Source organism: Mytilus galloprovincialis, chromosome 3, assembly GCF_965363235.1.
Source record: "Mytilus galloprovincialis chromosome 3, xbMytGall1.hap1.1, whole genome shotgun sequence".
In the NCBI taxonomy this organism is placed as follows: domain Eukaryota; kingdom Metazoa; phylum Mollusca; class Bivalvia; order Mytilida; family Mytilidae; genus Mytilus; species Mytilus galloprovincialis.
The window spans coordinates 29,225,197-29,239,364 of record NC_134840.1 but is presented as its reverse complement, the minus strand read 5'-3'; the positions used below and the strand labels follow the sequence as shown (position 1 = coordinate 29,239,364).

The following is a 14,168-nucleotide window of genomic DNA, read 5'->3' as shown; positions in this document are numbered from 1 at the left end:
TTTTCTTTAATTTCTTGTTGAAGTTATGTCACTGTTGAATACTTTTGTTCTCCTAACAATGTATACATCAGTATTGACCTTAACAGTAACCTGGTTTTTAATTGGATCATTTGTTGTTATCATATTTTTGTTGAATCACCTGTATTATAAGTAATGCCAATGTAAACTGAGACGACATTGATCAATCAATTAATGTTTAAAATAGTTAAATTTGACAATAATATGCATGTTTATTTGTTTGTTAAATAGAGAGAACAAAATTTCAGCGAAAGCCAGAGAATGAAAAGATGTTACTAATGATAATTTACCTTAATTTTATCAGAAACTGACACACCATGTGTTTTGACTTTAAGACTTCCTTTGTCCTGTCTGACAGGTACAGGTCTGAGATTCTGTGGGTCATGGTTAGGTGAAAGTTGAAGGTCATATTTGCCTTCAGCTCCCATTCTGTAAGAGTTAGTTCCTCCAGCATCCCATGTTACATCAATCCATCCTGATCAACAAGTTAACATGGAATATTAGCGAACGAAAAAACTTGACTTAAAAAAGACAGAATCCAAATGTAGTTGTCAAAAAAACAGATTCGTGTCATGGTAATTGTGTAATTGTTACGATAAGAAAGAACTTATTTTGTAATACCAATGTTTTTATCCTTCAGAATTCTGATGAACTGTGGATTTATTTATTTTTTCGTGGATAAATTTGTATTTTTGGACATTTAATTTCATGGTTTTGCCAAAGTCTGCATAGAAGTGTATATAAAATTTGTACTTCATTGTACACCAACAAAATACCATAAAAATTGGTCTCCCATGAATATTATTGAATATATACAGTTATATTTCTGAATGTTATATTGTATGTCAACTGAGCAATATAACTATCCCATTTAACCATTACTTATTAAAACTTCACATATTGCACTAACTTTTCAGTCATTTCATACATATTTTGTATTGTTATATTATCAAAAGATATATATCTATATACAAACATGGGACTTACCATTTCTTAATTCACTGGTGATAGTGCCTTCCCCTGACGGATTACCATCCTGATCCCTCCATTTCCAGTCCATGCCACGTACAACTCTGGCTCCAGGAACCATCTGTCTCAATGTCTGAGTCCTTATAATTCTTCTCAATCTTCTCATGTTAGCCTCAGCTTCTTTAGCAGCCTTGCCTGTAAATTACATAAATACAAAATATGACAATCTATTTTAAATACGTCTATATACTATCTTTGAGTTTTGGATACCAAGAATCACCTTAATCAAAACAAACAAAGACCTAACAAGGCATCTTATTCATGTTAGACCACAAATCTTTTAATTCAAATAGTTTTTCAACGATTTAATCTTCCTACTTTCATTTACTGTACTGATATTGACCTCTGACATATGGAACCAAGTAGTTACCTAAATCCTCTTTAATAGCAGGACTGTTCCACATGTTTCAATCAGAGATGTATTAGTGACCTTAATAATAATGATATCCTTTTGAAACTTGCACTTACCTAAATCATCACAAACCCCAGTTACTGTTCCATATATTTCAAAGCCAGATAATGATAGATAATGGGTTTGTCCACTAGCATTCTTCCCAGTCTGCTGTATCCTGATATGTCTCCATCCCTGAGGTTCATCATCTGACACAGTCAAGGCAAACGAGGCTGTTGACCTGCAAATAAAAATATAACACATTTAATCTTACAAGCAATAGTTGGCAGCATATAATACATTTAAACCTACCTATAGAGATCATCACATTCACTTCTGTCACAGAAAAGAAGTCTTCAAGACAGGTAAGATTTCTATGAGGGTCATTTTTTTCAAACTTGATACTGCATTCAAACATGATACTTCAAAGGTTTGTAAAGTCTTTTAAACATAATAAACATTGTTGAGTCATTGAATTTCTGCCTATTTTTGAATCTTATCTATTTTAAACTAACCCTGGTTCATTGAGAGTATTGTCATTAATCTTATCTATTTTAAACTAACTCTGGTTCATTGAGAGTATTGTCATTAATTGAGAGTATTGTCATTAATCTTATCTATTTTAAACTAACCCTGGTTCATTGAGAGTATTGTCATCTTTATGCTTTCTTAATGTTATCCAGGTGGTACCATCTTTTGACACCTGTAACTCCCAGTTTCTCAGTGCAGATCTGAAATAGTATAAAATAAGCTTGGATTTATACAAAATCATGATAAGCTGACTTAAAAGTAACCTTTGTAAAAATACACCTTCTATGCAATAAAGCGGAGTATGCTTATATCCGAAATACCAAATTACAAAGTCAAGTAACTTCGATAGAACAGATCAGTAAAGGAAATCCCTGAAGAAAGATGAACGTCCATAATCCACTTACAAAATATTGCTTGCTTATTTATTCTAATAAAAGTTATTTGTCTAGTGTTATACATTTTATTTCATTGTGTATTCTTTCAATAAAGTTTATAAACATGTTTTGTTTTAGTTCATTTTACTGACTTTTCCTTTACCTGAGATACGAAAATAAATTTGATCTAAAAATAGATTTGTTTCTATGACCCGGATGTACAAATAACATTGTTATGCTTTGATTAAAACAAACTGTTGAACAATGCTACACAGTTTATAATCGTTTTAAACAATAAATGTGTAATGATCTGCCTTTAATATGCAGTATTTACCGATTGCACAGTGATATAACACTGTTACTTTAACCTCGTTAGTTTCGTATATGCAAAGCAGTTAGCAGGTAATGGGGCCCTGCACGGGTTATTTGCTGGACACGGGTGTTGAAAGTGAGAAAATATAATAATTAGAAGTTAATGTTCTTTTAAAAAAATATTGAAAATAAAAGATTGATGCATACAATTCTTCAATCATATATAAATGCCGTGTAATATTTAACATAAATGTAGATCACCCCTAGCCAAATTACGAGATTACACATTGGATAATGATCGATAATTAGCAGGTGTTATTGTTTTAAAAATTCACCCAAAACGTAATCTATGAACAATGTTTGAAACCCAATCAATAATTAACACCTTTTGAGATAGAATATCATAGAATGGTTGTGTTTTTACAACAATCAGCTGATTGACATTTTTATGACCTCGAGGCTTAAAATAGAATATGGGAAACTTTACCTGTGTATACATCGAGGCCTTTTTTATACTCATATAAACACGAAAGAAACTGTTTTAAAACTTTATTTAAATAACACAGAAGTAAATGTGAAATAATAACGAAAATTATGATGCATTCAAGAAAAATATACTTACCAAATTGCCGTTTCCGGTCAAAAATCTCGTCAGTTTTAACTAAGCATATCTGATCATATCTAGCTGGCGATTATTTTCTATGCAATTAACCTAAATGCCACTTCTGGGGCTATGCATATAACCGGACAATTTAACATTAGATGAATGGGAAAGGGTTTTGTGCAGGAGAAAAGTATGCAATTAACCGAATTATGCTATTAAGCAGTAAGCAATTAAGTGGAATCGACTGTATTAAGAAAAACTTTCAACAATTATTGATTCAGACCAGACCATAATTTATAGTGCTTAAATGTTGTAGTCTAGGACCTATGTTTATCTGTTTTTACTAGAAAAACTATACATTAAGATACAAAAAGATTGAATACATAAAACTATGCAGTAGTAATTGACTTATACCTGCCATATCCTCTTGCATGTCTGATAGTATACATAGATGGAATTAACCACACTCCCAAGTCGATTGCAAACCAGGCTTTCCTACAAAATAATATGTATTTATACTAATCATATAAATATCAATTATAAGGTATCCATAGTTTGTCAATTCAATCAAGAAATCGAAATAAAACTTGATAATAAATAAAAAAAGTAATTCTTGAATAAAATTAAAACAGAAAGTACTTTGATAACATTTACCATCAGATAATATTTTCAAAAATTATATAAATAAGGAGATGTGTTATTTTTGCCAATGAAACAACACTAGGTCACCGCAAAGCCCTCAACAATCACCAAAACCCATACTGCATATCAAAGCTATAAAAGGCCTTGTAATGACAAAATATGAATATAAAGAGAAAATGAACGGCCTTCTTATCAATATTTTATGATTGGGTTTTTATGATTTAAAGCAGCTATACTGATGGTTACTTACTTGTCATCATTTGTATGACAGTTGAGTGCAGCACTATCCCTGCTCAGAATGTCCTCCAGTTTACCGTATGGGAGATTTCTTCCTTCTGATGATGTTACTACAACCAAGCCATAATGTGCTGGATTAACCCACTCATAGGCTGTTCTGAAAAAGAAAAAAAAAATATGATATTTTGAATTTGTAAAATCTCTTGCTTTTCTTCATAAAAATACCAATTTTAGTTTTTAGTAATCTGTTATCTGATTTTTTGGTGTAGATTTTTTTTAGGAAAAAGTCAAAGCATTATCCATTATCAGCAAATCATATGCATTTATTGACAATTTAAATGATCAATAAAAGAACAGAGTTGCAATATACCCTGCGTTGCACATATTTGATATTTCAAAGGGGCATAATTCTTAACCAGAGGCTCCGCAGGGCGCAGCTTTATAGGACCGCAGAGGTTGAACCCTGAACTGTTGGGGCAAGTATGGACACAACATTCAAGCTGGATACAGCTCTGAATTTGGATTGTGATTAAATAGTTGACACAGCATAGGTTTATGACACAGAATGAATGTGGTCTAATGAACTTAAACATTTTTTTTTGCTTTTGAACAATTTACTATGCTGTTGAATATTAATCCTCTCAAAGAAAAAATATTTGAAGAAATTTTCTTTTTAAATTCTGAAATCTGAAATGAGAAAAAAAAATTGACCCTCACCCCAATTTTTTGTTCACTTCTCCCTTTCCCTTATTCCAAAAATGATCTCAATTCAAATTTCTAATGGAGTTTGCAACAATAACTACTCATTTAAATCCATCATAAAATATTAAAATATAAAATGTCATACAGTCATGGTTAAAATTAATATTAATAATAGTAACTTCTAAAAAAAAAAATGGGGAATGTGTCCAAAAGGATACAGTTAATGCCCCCGCTAGCATATAACATTTTAAAGGGACATAACTCAAGAAATGTAAAAGTAAAGCTGCCAAAAATTGAACTTAAACTGAGTTTAGAGGCAATAAGCATTATATACACATTTCATTAAATTTAGTTGAGACAAGTTAAAGTCATAAAAAATGAGTGACTGGTGAAAAATAATGTTCATCCAATTCTTGAACCAATGCATGTATATATCATAAACTTAGTCCTCTGTGCACGATTTTATCATTTTTTACGCAAATATATCGTATAATCGTCAATTTTTTTTCTATCTGCCTGTTTATGATTTAACAAATATGGCTACTCATTAAATGCCGTGTTTTGAACGCAAAGTTTACCGATTGTCACCTTATAGTAAATAATCAACAAAAAGCATGGCTACTTAGCACGTGTTTAACATATACAATCAGGTAATTGTTTATTTTAATGACAGATTCATGCGTATTGCTATCACCAGATTTTTACGAGGAGGGTCACGCTTAGGTCACTTTGCATACGGAAAATATGTCGGCGAATTGCTTCCTGGCAGCAAACAATTAAAAATAAGTAAACTTCTTCTAAATGTGGACAAATTAAAGAATTTTCCTCAGAAAAAAAGTTTATGTACATAAGTTGCATTTTTTTTTTTAATTTGAGGTTTCATATGACTTTAAGTTGTAGAGAACAGAAACTAAAAAAAATTCTTCAATTTTTCCAATGTAAAAAAGGGGCATATAAAAATTGTATAGTTGAACCAAAATATTGAAAATAAAGCCAACATTGAAAACAGCTTAAGTGAAAACCATGTACTGATATCCTATAATACTTACTTTGAATTAGAACCAATCCAATACATTAATCCATGTTCATCAAAGTCACCCTGGTAGGTAAATGTAATGGATGATACAGCTTCCTTTAATTTCTTCACAAAGGTAAAAGTTTGTCTGTCATAATCATACCACTGTTTGGCAACCTGTCAAAAACAAGTCATTTAAATTCATAGAAATATACAGATAATTTAAATATATATAAATATGAATTCTAAAATTTAAACTATTGAACTTTTTCTGATTGTTGATAAAGTGATACCTTTCAGAATCTTTCTTCACTTACACTTCAGAATCTTTCTTCACTTAAATTTTCAGTTATGAGAAACCATCATTCATTTTCTTGGGTACCAATTTATGTGGATAAAGCAGAAATTTGATATCTTGTTTTCGCCAAAGATATCTGATATCTAGTTTTTGTCTGTATACAAGCTCATAGAAAATTACTACTTCATTTAAATTTGTAGTTTATATTTACCGAAAGAACCCATGAATGATAAGGAACTCAATTTTTGGATATTCAGCCATTATAATCAGATGGAAATCTCGGATGAACTTTTTACTTTTAAGAATATCAGTATAGTTCCTTCGTGTTTTCAATTGCAATTATTTTTATGATGTAGACAACAGTATGCTTTATATATATATATATATATATATATATATATATATATATATATATATATATATATATATATATATATATATACTAGTTAAACCCACCATTTTCAGTAGATATCTCTCTAGTGAGGCTACATTTGTAAGTGGCTCCATCTTCAGGTTACAACCACTTCTATCCAGCAAAGTAGTGTCACCTGATGACCTTTCTAATCGGAATCTGATTCTCCTGGTTAAGATCTGAAATTTAAAAAAAATCTTAAATTTCACTGAAGCTATTTTATTAGATAATACAGGGTTTAAAATCATTACACAATGATTTAACAAGGTTTTTTAGCAGCTCTGTCAACATGAAGCTAATGCTGATAATGATACCCAATCTTTAAGTATTTGGTTAATAGGAAGTTGAAGAGTAATACATGTGAAGACAAAGTATAGCATGCTCACATGGATGATGAAACAAAATTTCAAGGAACTCTGATTCATAGTTTCTGAGAAAAATGTGACCAATTCCATGAACAGTCCGAGGGAGTTAAAGTAAATTATTGAAATGTGTTCAAGTATGAATATCAAGCATGTTTTGAACAGAACTTTCATTTGATTTCACTTAATGAGTGTATACCATAGTTAATATCACCTGAAACCTGTGATTAATAACTAGACACATATTTAATTTAACTGCCTATAAACAAAACTTGGATCTTTGCGAATCACAACTTAGAAACCAGGTATTTTATGTGGTTGATTTATCTACATTATAACTAAATACATGTATTATATCTACAATTAGAATATAACTTGACAGAAGAAATTAAAGAACCTTAGTGGGCACGCTCACATACCCTAGATCCCCACAGTCACTGGAGAAATGAAATAACTGTAAGGAAAAAAAATTGCATAAGAAAACCAGGTGCTCCACAGGGTGCAGCTTTATACGACCGCAGAGGTCGAACCCTGAACAGTTGGGGCAAGTATGGACAAAACATTCAAGCGTGATACAGCTCTGAATTTGGATTGTGATCAAATTTTTGACATTACATGGTTTTTTTTACACAAAACAAATGTCAAGATTTTACAAATCAATTAAAGATTTCTTCTTCAAACTTATTTAAATCTAAAATTAAATAGTTGACACAGCATAGGTTTCTGACACAGAATGAATGTGGTCTAATGAACTTAAACATTTTTTTTTTGCCTTTGAGCAATTCACTATGCTGTTGAATATTAATCCTCTCAAAAAAATGTTTGAAGAAATTTTCTTTTTATTTATGAAATCTGAAATGAGAAAAATTTAACCCCCCCCCCCCCCCCCCCCCCCCATTTTTTTTTCACATCCCCGTTTCCCTTTTTCCAAAACTGATATCAATTCAAATTCTAATGGAGTTTGCAACAATAACTACTCTTTTAAATACATCATAAAATATTAAAATGTAAAATAAAGTGCTTGTTATCACTGAATGGTAAAGATTGGTTGGTAGTAAAAGTGAATATAAATTGTTTATTGTATAAAACAATAAAAAAAACTTCATCAGCAACATTTTATATTGGCAAATTTCCAATGAAGTTATTTACATAAAGTTATTGGCAAATAAAAATAGAAAATGACATCATAGTCATGTCTGGCAAATTTCCAACATATATTATCAACTACTATTCTATACAAAGAAAGATAACTCCAATTGAAAATTAATTGCTATTGCACAATATTGTGCAATTAGATATTTCTTGCTATTGTGCAATACTGTGCAATTGAAAATTTCTTGCTATTGCACAATACTTGATATGGAATCCTGATTTGGACCATCTTGAAAACTGGGCCCATAATCAAAAATCAAAGTACATGTTTAGGTAAAGCATATCAAATAAGCCCAAGAATTTAATTTTTGTTAAAATCAAACTTAGTTTAATTTTGGACCCTTTGGACCTTAATGTAGACCAATTCGAAAACTGGACCAAAAATTAAGAATCTACATACACAGTTAGATTTGGCATATCAAAGAACCCATTTATTCAATTTTTGATGAAATCAAACAAAGTTTAATTTTGGACCCCCATTTGGACCAACTTGAAAACTAGGCCAATAATTAAAAATCTAAGTACATTTTTAAATTCAGCATATCAAAGAACCCCAAGGATTCAATTTTTGTTAAAATCAAACTAAGTTTAATTTTGGACCCTTTGGACCTTAATGTAGACCAATTTGAAAACGGGACCAAAAATTTAGAATCTACATACATAGTTAGATTCGGCATATCAAAGAACCCCAATTATTCAATTTTTGATGAAATCACACAAAGTTCAATTTTTGACCCTTTGGGCCCCTTATTCCTAAACTGTTGGGACCAAAACTCCCAAAATCAAACCCAACCTTCCTTTTATGGTCATAAACCTTGTGTTTAAATTTCATAGATTTCTATTTACTTATACTAAAGTTATGGTGCAAAAACCAAAAATAATGCTTATTTGGGCCCCTTTTTGGCCCCTAATTCATAAACTGTTGTGACCTCAACTCCAAAAATCAATCCCAACCTTCCTTTTGTGGTCATAAACCTTGTGTTTAAATTTCATTGATTTCTATTTACTTATACTAAAGTTATGGTGCGAAAACCAAGAATAATGCTTATTTGGGCCCTTTTTTGGCCCTTAATTCCTAAACTGTTGGAACCAAAACTCCCAAAATCAATCCCAACCGTCCTTTTGTGGTCATAAACCTTGTGTCAAAATTTCATAGATTTCTATTCACTTAAACTAAAGTTATAGTGCGAAAACAAAGAAAATGCTTATTTGGGCCCTTTTTGGCCCCTTATTCCTAAAATGTTGGGACCAAAACTCCCAAAATCAATCCCAACCTTCCTTTTGTGGTCATAAACCTTGTGTTAAAATTTCATTGATTTCTATTCACTTTTACTAAAGTTAGAGTGCGAAAACTAAAAGTATTCGGACGACGACAACGACGCAGGACGACGACGACGCCAACGTGATAGCAATATACGACCAAAAAATTTTAATTTTTGCGGTCGTATAAAAATTGAATCATAATTTCCTGTCAATATGCACATCTACATTGTATGTCCTTATTATCTACAAAGTTTTGTGAAATTTTGTTGTGTGGTTTCAGAGGAGTTGTTATGACAAACTGTTCCAGAGGTATATTGAGGCAAATAAGTTCAAATATCTGTAGTCCATACCCTGAACCAGGTAAATAATAACTATACACAGGTAATTTACATACCTGTAGTCCATAACCTGAACCAGGTAAATCATAGCTATACACAGGTAATTTTTCTATAGATTCTAGGACTGATATCAGCTTTCTTACAAGTGCTATAGCTGGAGTTAACCTGTAACAAAATAGTTTGGTTATAAGCTTACATTGATGGTAATGCATCATCATATTATCAACTAGATATGTGTCTATGTTAATTATGCATTACACAGGGGCTAGTCAGTTCATCCACCTAAACCATATTATAAATTATTAAGTATATTTTCTAAGAACTGTGAAATAGGAATGTGTGTTGTCTTTTTTGTTTATAAATTTAATTTGCCCAAAAAATTACCTATCAATAAAATATGTTGTATCTAACACCATAATCACAATTATGTACACTGTTATAGAATCTATACACAGGGATTCAGTTGAAAGTAGAATCCAATCAAAGTTCACCATAAGAAAATAGTAAGACTCCAACATTTGTTGGGTTGAAAGAAATTGGGTTTCTGTTATCAGGTAAATAATCAAAATTTGTCAGTAGTTAGTGTACATGTATAAATGAGAATTTTTGCTACTACTTGAATGAAAATGATATGTAATCAATTGAATGAAAGTTGGTGTGAAGTAAATGTCAGTGAGACCATAAGATACAAATCGGAAACAGTCCCATTATGTCACAACAGGCTGCTCTAATCTCTGGATCTGCTACTGAACATAAAATTCATAAGCTATGATGACGTATGTAAAACTGGACTCAGTTGTTCATAAGAATTGGACACTAGCTTAAGTTATCCAGAAAACTTAAACCAGTAGCTAAGTCTTTGCAATTAAAGCAAATAACATATGGATAAATGTTCATTGTTAAATGATTTCTTTTCTAACAACTGAATCCAGTTAAAATGAATTTCAAAAGTTTATGCAAAAGTCTGGCAAGGAAAGGAAAGCCAAGAAATTAAGTCAAAGTAAATTTGTTTAGTTTCATTAATTACTATCAAATTTAAATCATTGGATACCCTCTTAGAAATGTATAAATATATATGTACATGAAGAGTTGTACAGATAAATGAACTATGCAGATATATTTTTTCAGCAAATGCTAGCAACAATATTTTAAAAGAAGTATTCAACAAAACACTTTACTCAATATATATACATATATAAAATGAAATGTATTCTTATATCTTCTTATTTAACTGATTTTCAATTACCATTATAACAAACTGAAATAGAATAACTAAAGGGTTGTAACCTGACTTTAAAAAGCTCTAGAGGTTTCTATTCAAATAACACATAAAGAAAGAAAGTCATTCAAAATGGTCTAAATTGTAAATATAACTGATTTGCCAGATTATATTTCCCAGTTGCTATGCATATTTAAATGGAAATAAGCCAGTGTCTTCCCTAGAAATTTTTGATGCATCGTGGGTCTAAGGCGAATTTGCAATGCGAAGCGCAGCGTTGTTTTGTAGAATTATTTTTATTACACTAGTGAAATGAATTGTGCATGTCAGTTTAAAAACTTCACATAGATCTGCAATACAGTCAGGAACAATACTTAACATTTTCATTTTCTCTCAAGGCCAGCCTGGATCCAAAAGTGTTTTCTGAGGGCCCTGTAGAATTTTTTTTAGGCTCTACCAGGTTTTTTTTTACTACAGGTACATACTTATTTATAGTCTTTAATATTCTTATAAAGCCAATAATATATGATTGAAATACCTTATACATGTAGCTTGTTTCTGATTAAGATGGAAATAATAATGGACTTAATAAACCCCATTGAGTTTTTCAGAATTAAAATCCATTTAACCATGCCTTTTCAGACTGGTTAGCTTATATTTGTAATATTATGAAAAAAAAAAAAATTAAAAAAAAAACCCTCACCCCTAGATGTAGAGTATTAAAGTATTACCAGTTTCACCCCAAGAAATTATTAATTTTTCATGAATAAATCTTAGAAGGTAATCAAAACGAAATTCTTTCTGTCTATAAATAACAATGAAATGTAACTGTTTCCTGTTTTTTAAAAGGGGTTTCCTGAATTTCCCCGCCAAAAAGCACATGGCTTTCAACAATTGTTAACAAAATATTCCATTTGTGATCATGGATTACAGCTCTTAATTAATTTAATTTGGATATTATTTGAACTCTGCTACGCAGGTTAAAGTTACATCATTTTTCAAATCAATGATGTGTATTCTCTGTTTCAACTATCAACTGAGTTTGATAAAAATATTTCAATAAATTAAGTTATAACGATGTCAAACATACAATTTCAAAATCGTAAAATTTATACTGCAAAAGGTTTACTTTTTATTTTTCACGGAAGGATATTTGAAAGCTGTGTCAGTTTATTTATCATTAAAACAATTTGAACTCCCAATTTCTATTATGTAATCAAAGTCTTGAATGTTGTTCTATCTAATCAACATTGTTGTAAAATCAGAGCGTTGCGTCAGTCCAGTGAGTTTGAAACACCTGTAGAGTATTGTCCCTTGTCACTTCACATTATAAGATAATAAAAAATTCACACATAGCGGGATGCATTGCGGCTATGATAAACGCATGGCAGCCGAATTTTAAGCATAGCGGCACCCCAATGCATGAATAGCCTAGGGAAAACACTGTAAGCCCATGTATAATTTGATACAAGCAAAAATGTAAGTAGCATAAATAAAGAAGTAGATTAAGCTTAAGTGCTCACCCTTCTTCTGATAAGCTTAAATTATAAAACAAGACTATAAGTATTTAAACCAATTCTATCACTTTACAGTAATATACTACAACTGTGATTAAGTAATAGTACAGCCGTAAACATTAAAATAGCTAGTCATGCAATCTACAAAGGTTTCCATTACCATAAAGCTTTTGTTTGGCTTATATTTGTAAATGTTTACAATCATCATTCTTCATGTGGGTTTTTTTCAAACAAAGATATAAGAACTAACTTTTAATGAAAGGTAAACAACATTTGGCTGATTAAATAATTGCAAAAATTTTACCATTCTAGTCATTTTAAATTTTTCAATATTTCAAACTAATATAAAATATCTAAATTGAAAAGTTATTTCATCACAATATCGGTGATAATATCAACAGAATGATCTGATAAATTCACCAAGCCAATCATTATCACATGTAACATACTTGGTGTATATTGAGCATTTCTTATCAAAATAAGTACAACTTACTCTCCCTGATCCTGGAAGATTGTCCTAAATATATTGATTCTTTCTTTTGTCCTTTTCTTGCTCTCTTTACTGTCCGAATCCTCTACATTCTGAGTAAAAAATAAACATGTGATTTAAATCAAAGTTAAAGGTGCATTACTGGAATAACACAGATAGATACATTTAGAGTGATTCTATAACAAGAAGGGTTTGAACGTTTTAGTTTTTTTTTTTTATATAATTACTTTGCAACATCAATTCTTAGGATTTAGACCAGTTGTCCAATGTTGTAGACAATGACAGGTTTCTTCAATGCCCATTTTTGGTCATATAAACAGCTTTTACAATTTGAATGCATTATTTCATAGAAATTAAGTTTAAAATTTATTCACTTCTTTCCTAATTTTTTAGTTTAATGTTCATTCATTGGTGGCTGAAATCCATGAAACATATTGTAGATAATAATAAATTAAATAAATTAAAGTCACAATTGAAACAATTCTAAAGTAAGGCAAAGAGAAAGCTACTTACATTACTAAGTATATTAAGAAGTGTTTGGACAAGGCCACTGGAATGCAGCTCATAAGAGGATACTGTATGCTCTTCTTTCAGTAAATCTACCAGAGATTCAAAAGAGGCCTTCATGTCATCTCTCCAAGCTACTTCACCATCAGGGGACTGAAAATAGAGTAACGTTTCTTTACCATCAAGCAATTGAATAAAAAGTTAACGTTATCACCAATGGTTAATGATTAAAAATTTTACAATACAGGCATATTTAAAAGTGAAGATCAAATAAAATTATACTTATAATATTTAAGTAATGATCCAGTGAACCATTATGATAAGTGTCAATCATTTTTGAAGTAAAATAATAGAATCATATTACTTAGGATTATATTATGGCAGATTTTACAGTATTGTGTTCTGTCTCCTACTTTCATGTTGCTAACGTGACAGAGACAAAAATGAGTAACGTTAGCGACATTTGGACATGTCACATGAGCAACAACATCTTTAAAAGTTAAAATGTATGCACACAGTGATGTTTAATATATGCCTGGAGTAATAAAATTGTACAGTCTGGTTTAGAATTTCTAAATATACAGAATGTCATTTGCAGGTGTACTTTATATCAACTGAATACACAAGAAACCAATTCGTAATAGTAACATTAGCAACATCTACTATCATGACATTACGTTTTGTTGCGAACGTCTTTTTGGTGGACGGAATACATTTAAGGTCCTCTTGTAACGATATTACATACAACTTTCCAT

At 30.7% G+C, this 14,168-nt stretch overlaps 1 protein-coding gene across 3 annotated transcripts in view; it reads right to left on the bottom strand.

Annotated features, from left to right (window-relative positions):
• Window positions 1-14,168, bottom strand: part of LOC143067636 (E3 ubiquitin-protein ligase HECTD1-like) — a 52,532-nt gene that overhangs the window by 20,281 nt on the left and 18,083 nt on the right. For 2 of the 3 annotated variants that reach the window (XR_012975992.1, XM_076241032.1), the window contains exons 15-26: window positions 13,420-13,566; window positions 12,910-12,998; window positions 12,423-12,437; window positions 9,737-9,845; window positions 6,610-6,744; window positions 5,890-6,032; window positions 4,152-4,295; window positions 3,674-3,754; window positions 2,071-2,169; window positions 1,516-1,679; window positions 1,006-1,182; window positions 309-493 (exon numbers count right to left, since the gene is read on the bottom strand). Coding sequence is in view for 2 of the 3 variants with exons in the window: in XM_076241032.1 (XP_076097147.1) it covers window positions 309-493; window positions 1,006-1,182; window positions 1,516-1,679; window positions 2,071-2,169; window positions 3,674-3,754; window positions 4,152-4,295; window positions 5,890-6,032; window positions 6,610-6,744; window positions 9,737-9,845; window positions 12,423-12,437; window positions 12,910-12,998; window positions 13,420-13,566 (1,488 nt within the window). In the remaining variant the exon portion in view is untranslated. The remainder of the gene's footprint in view (window positions 1-308; window positions 494-1,005; window positions 1,183-1,515; window positions 1,680-2,070; window positions 2,170-3,673; window positions 3,755-4,151; window positions 4,296-5,889; window positions 6,033-6,609; window positions 6,745-9,736; window positions 9,846-12,422; window positions 12,438-12,909; window positions 12,999-13,419; window positions 13,567-14,168) is intronic. The other variant, XM_076241033.1, reaches the window with a different exon arrangement.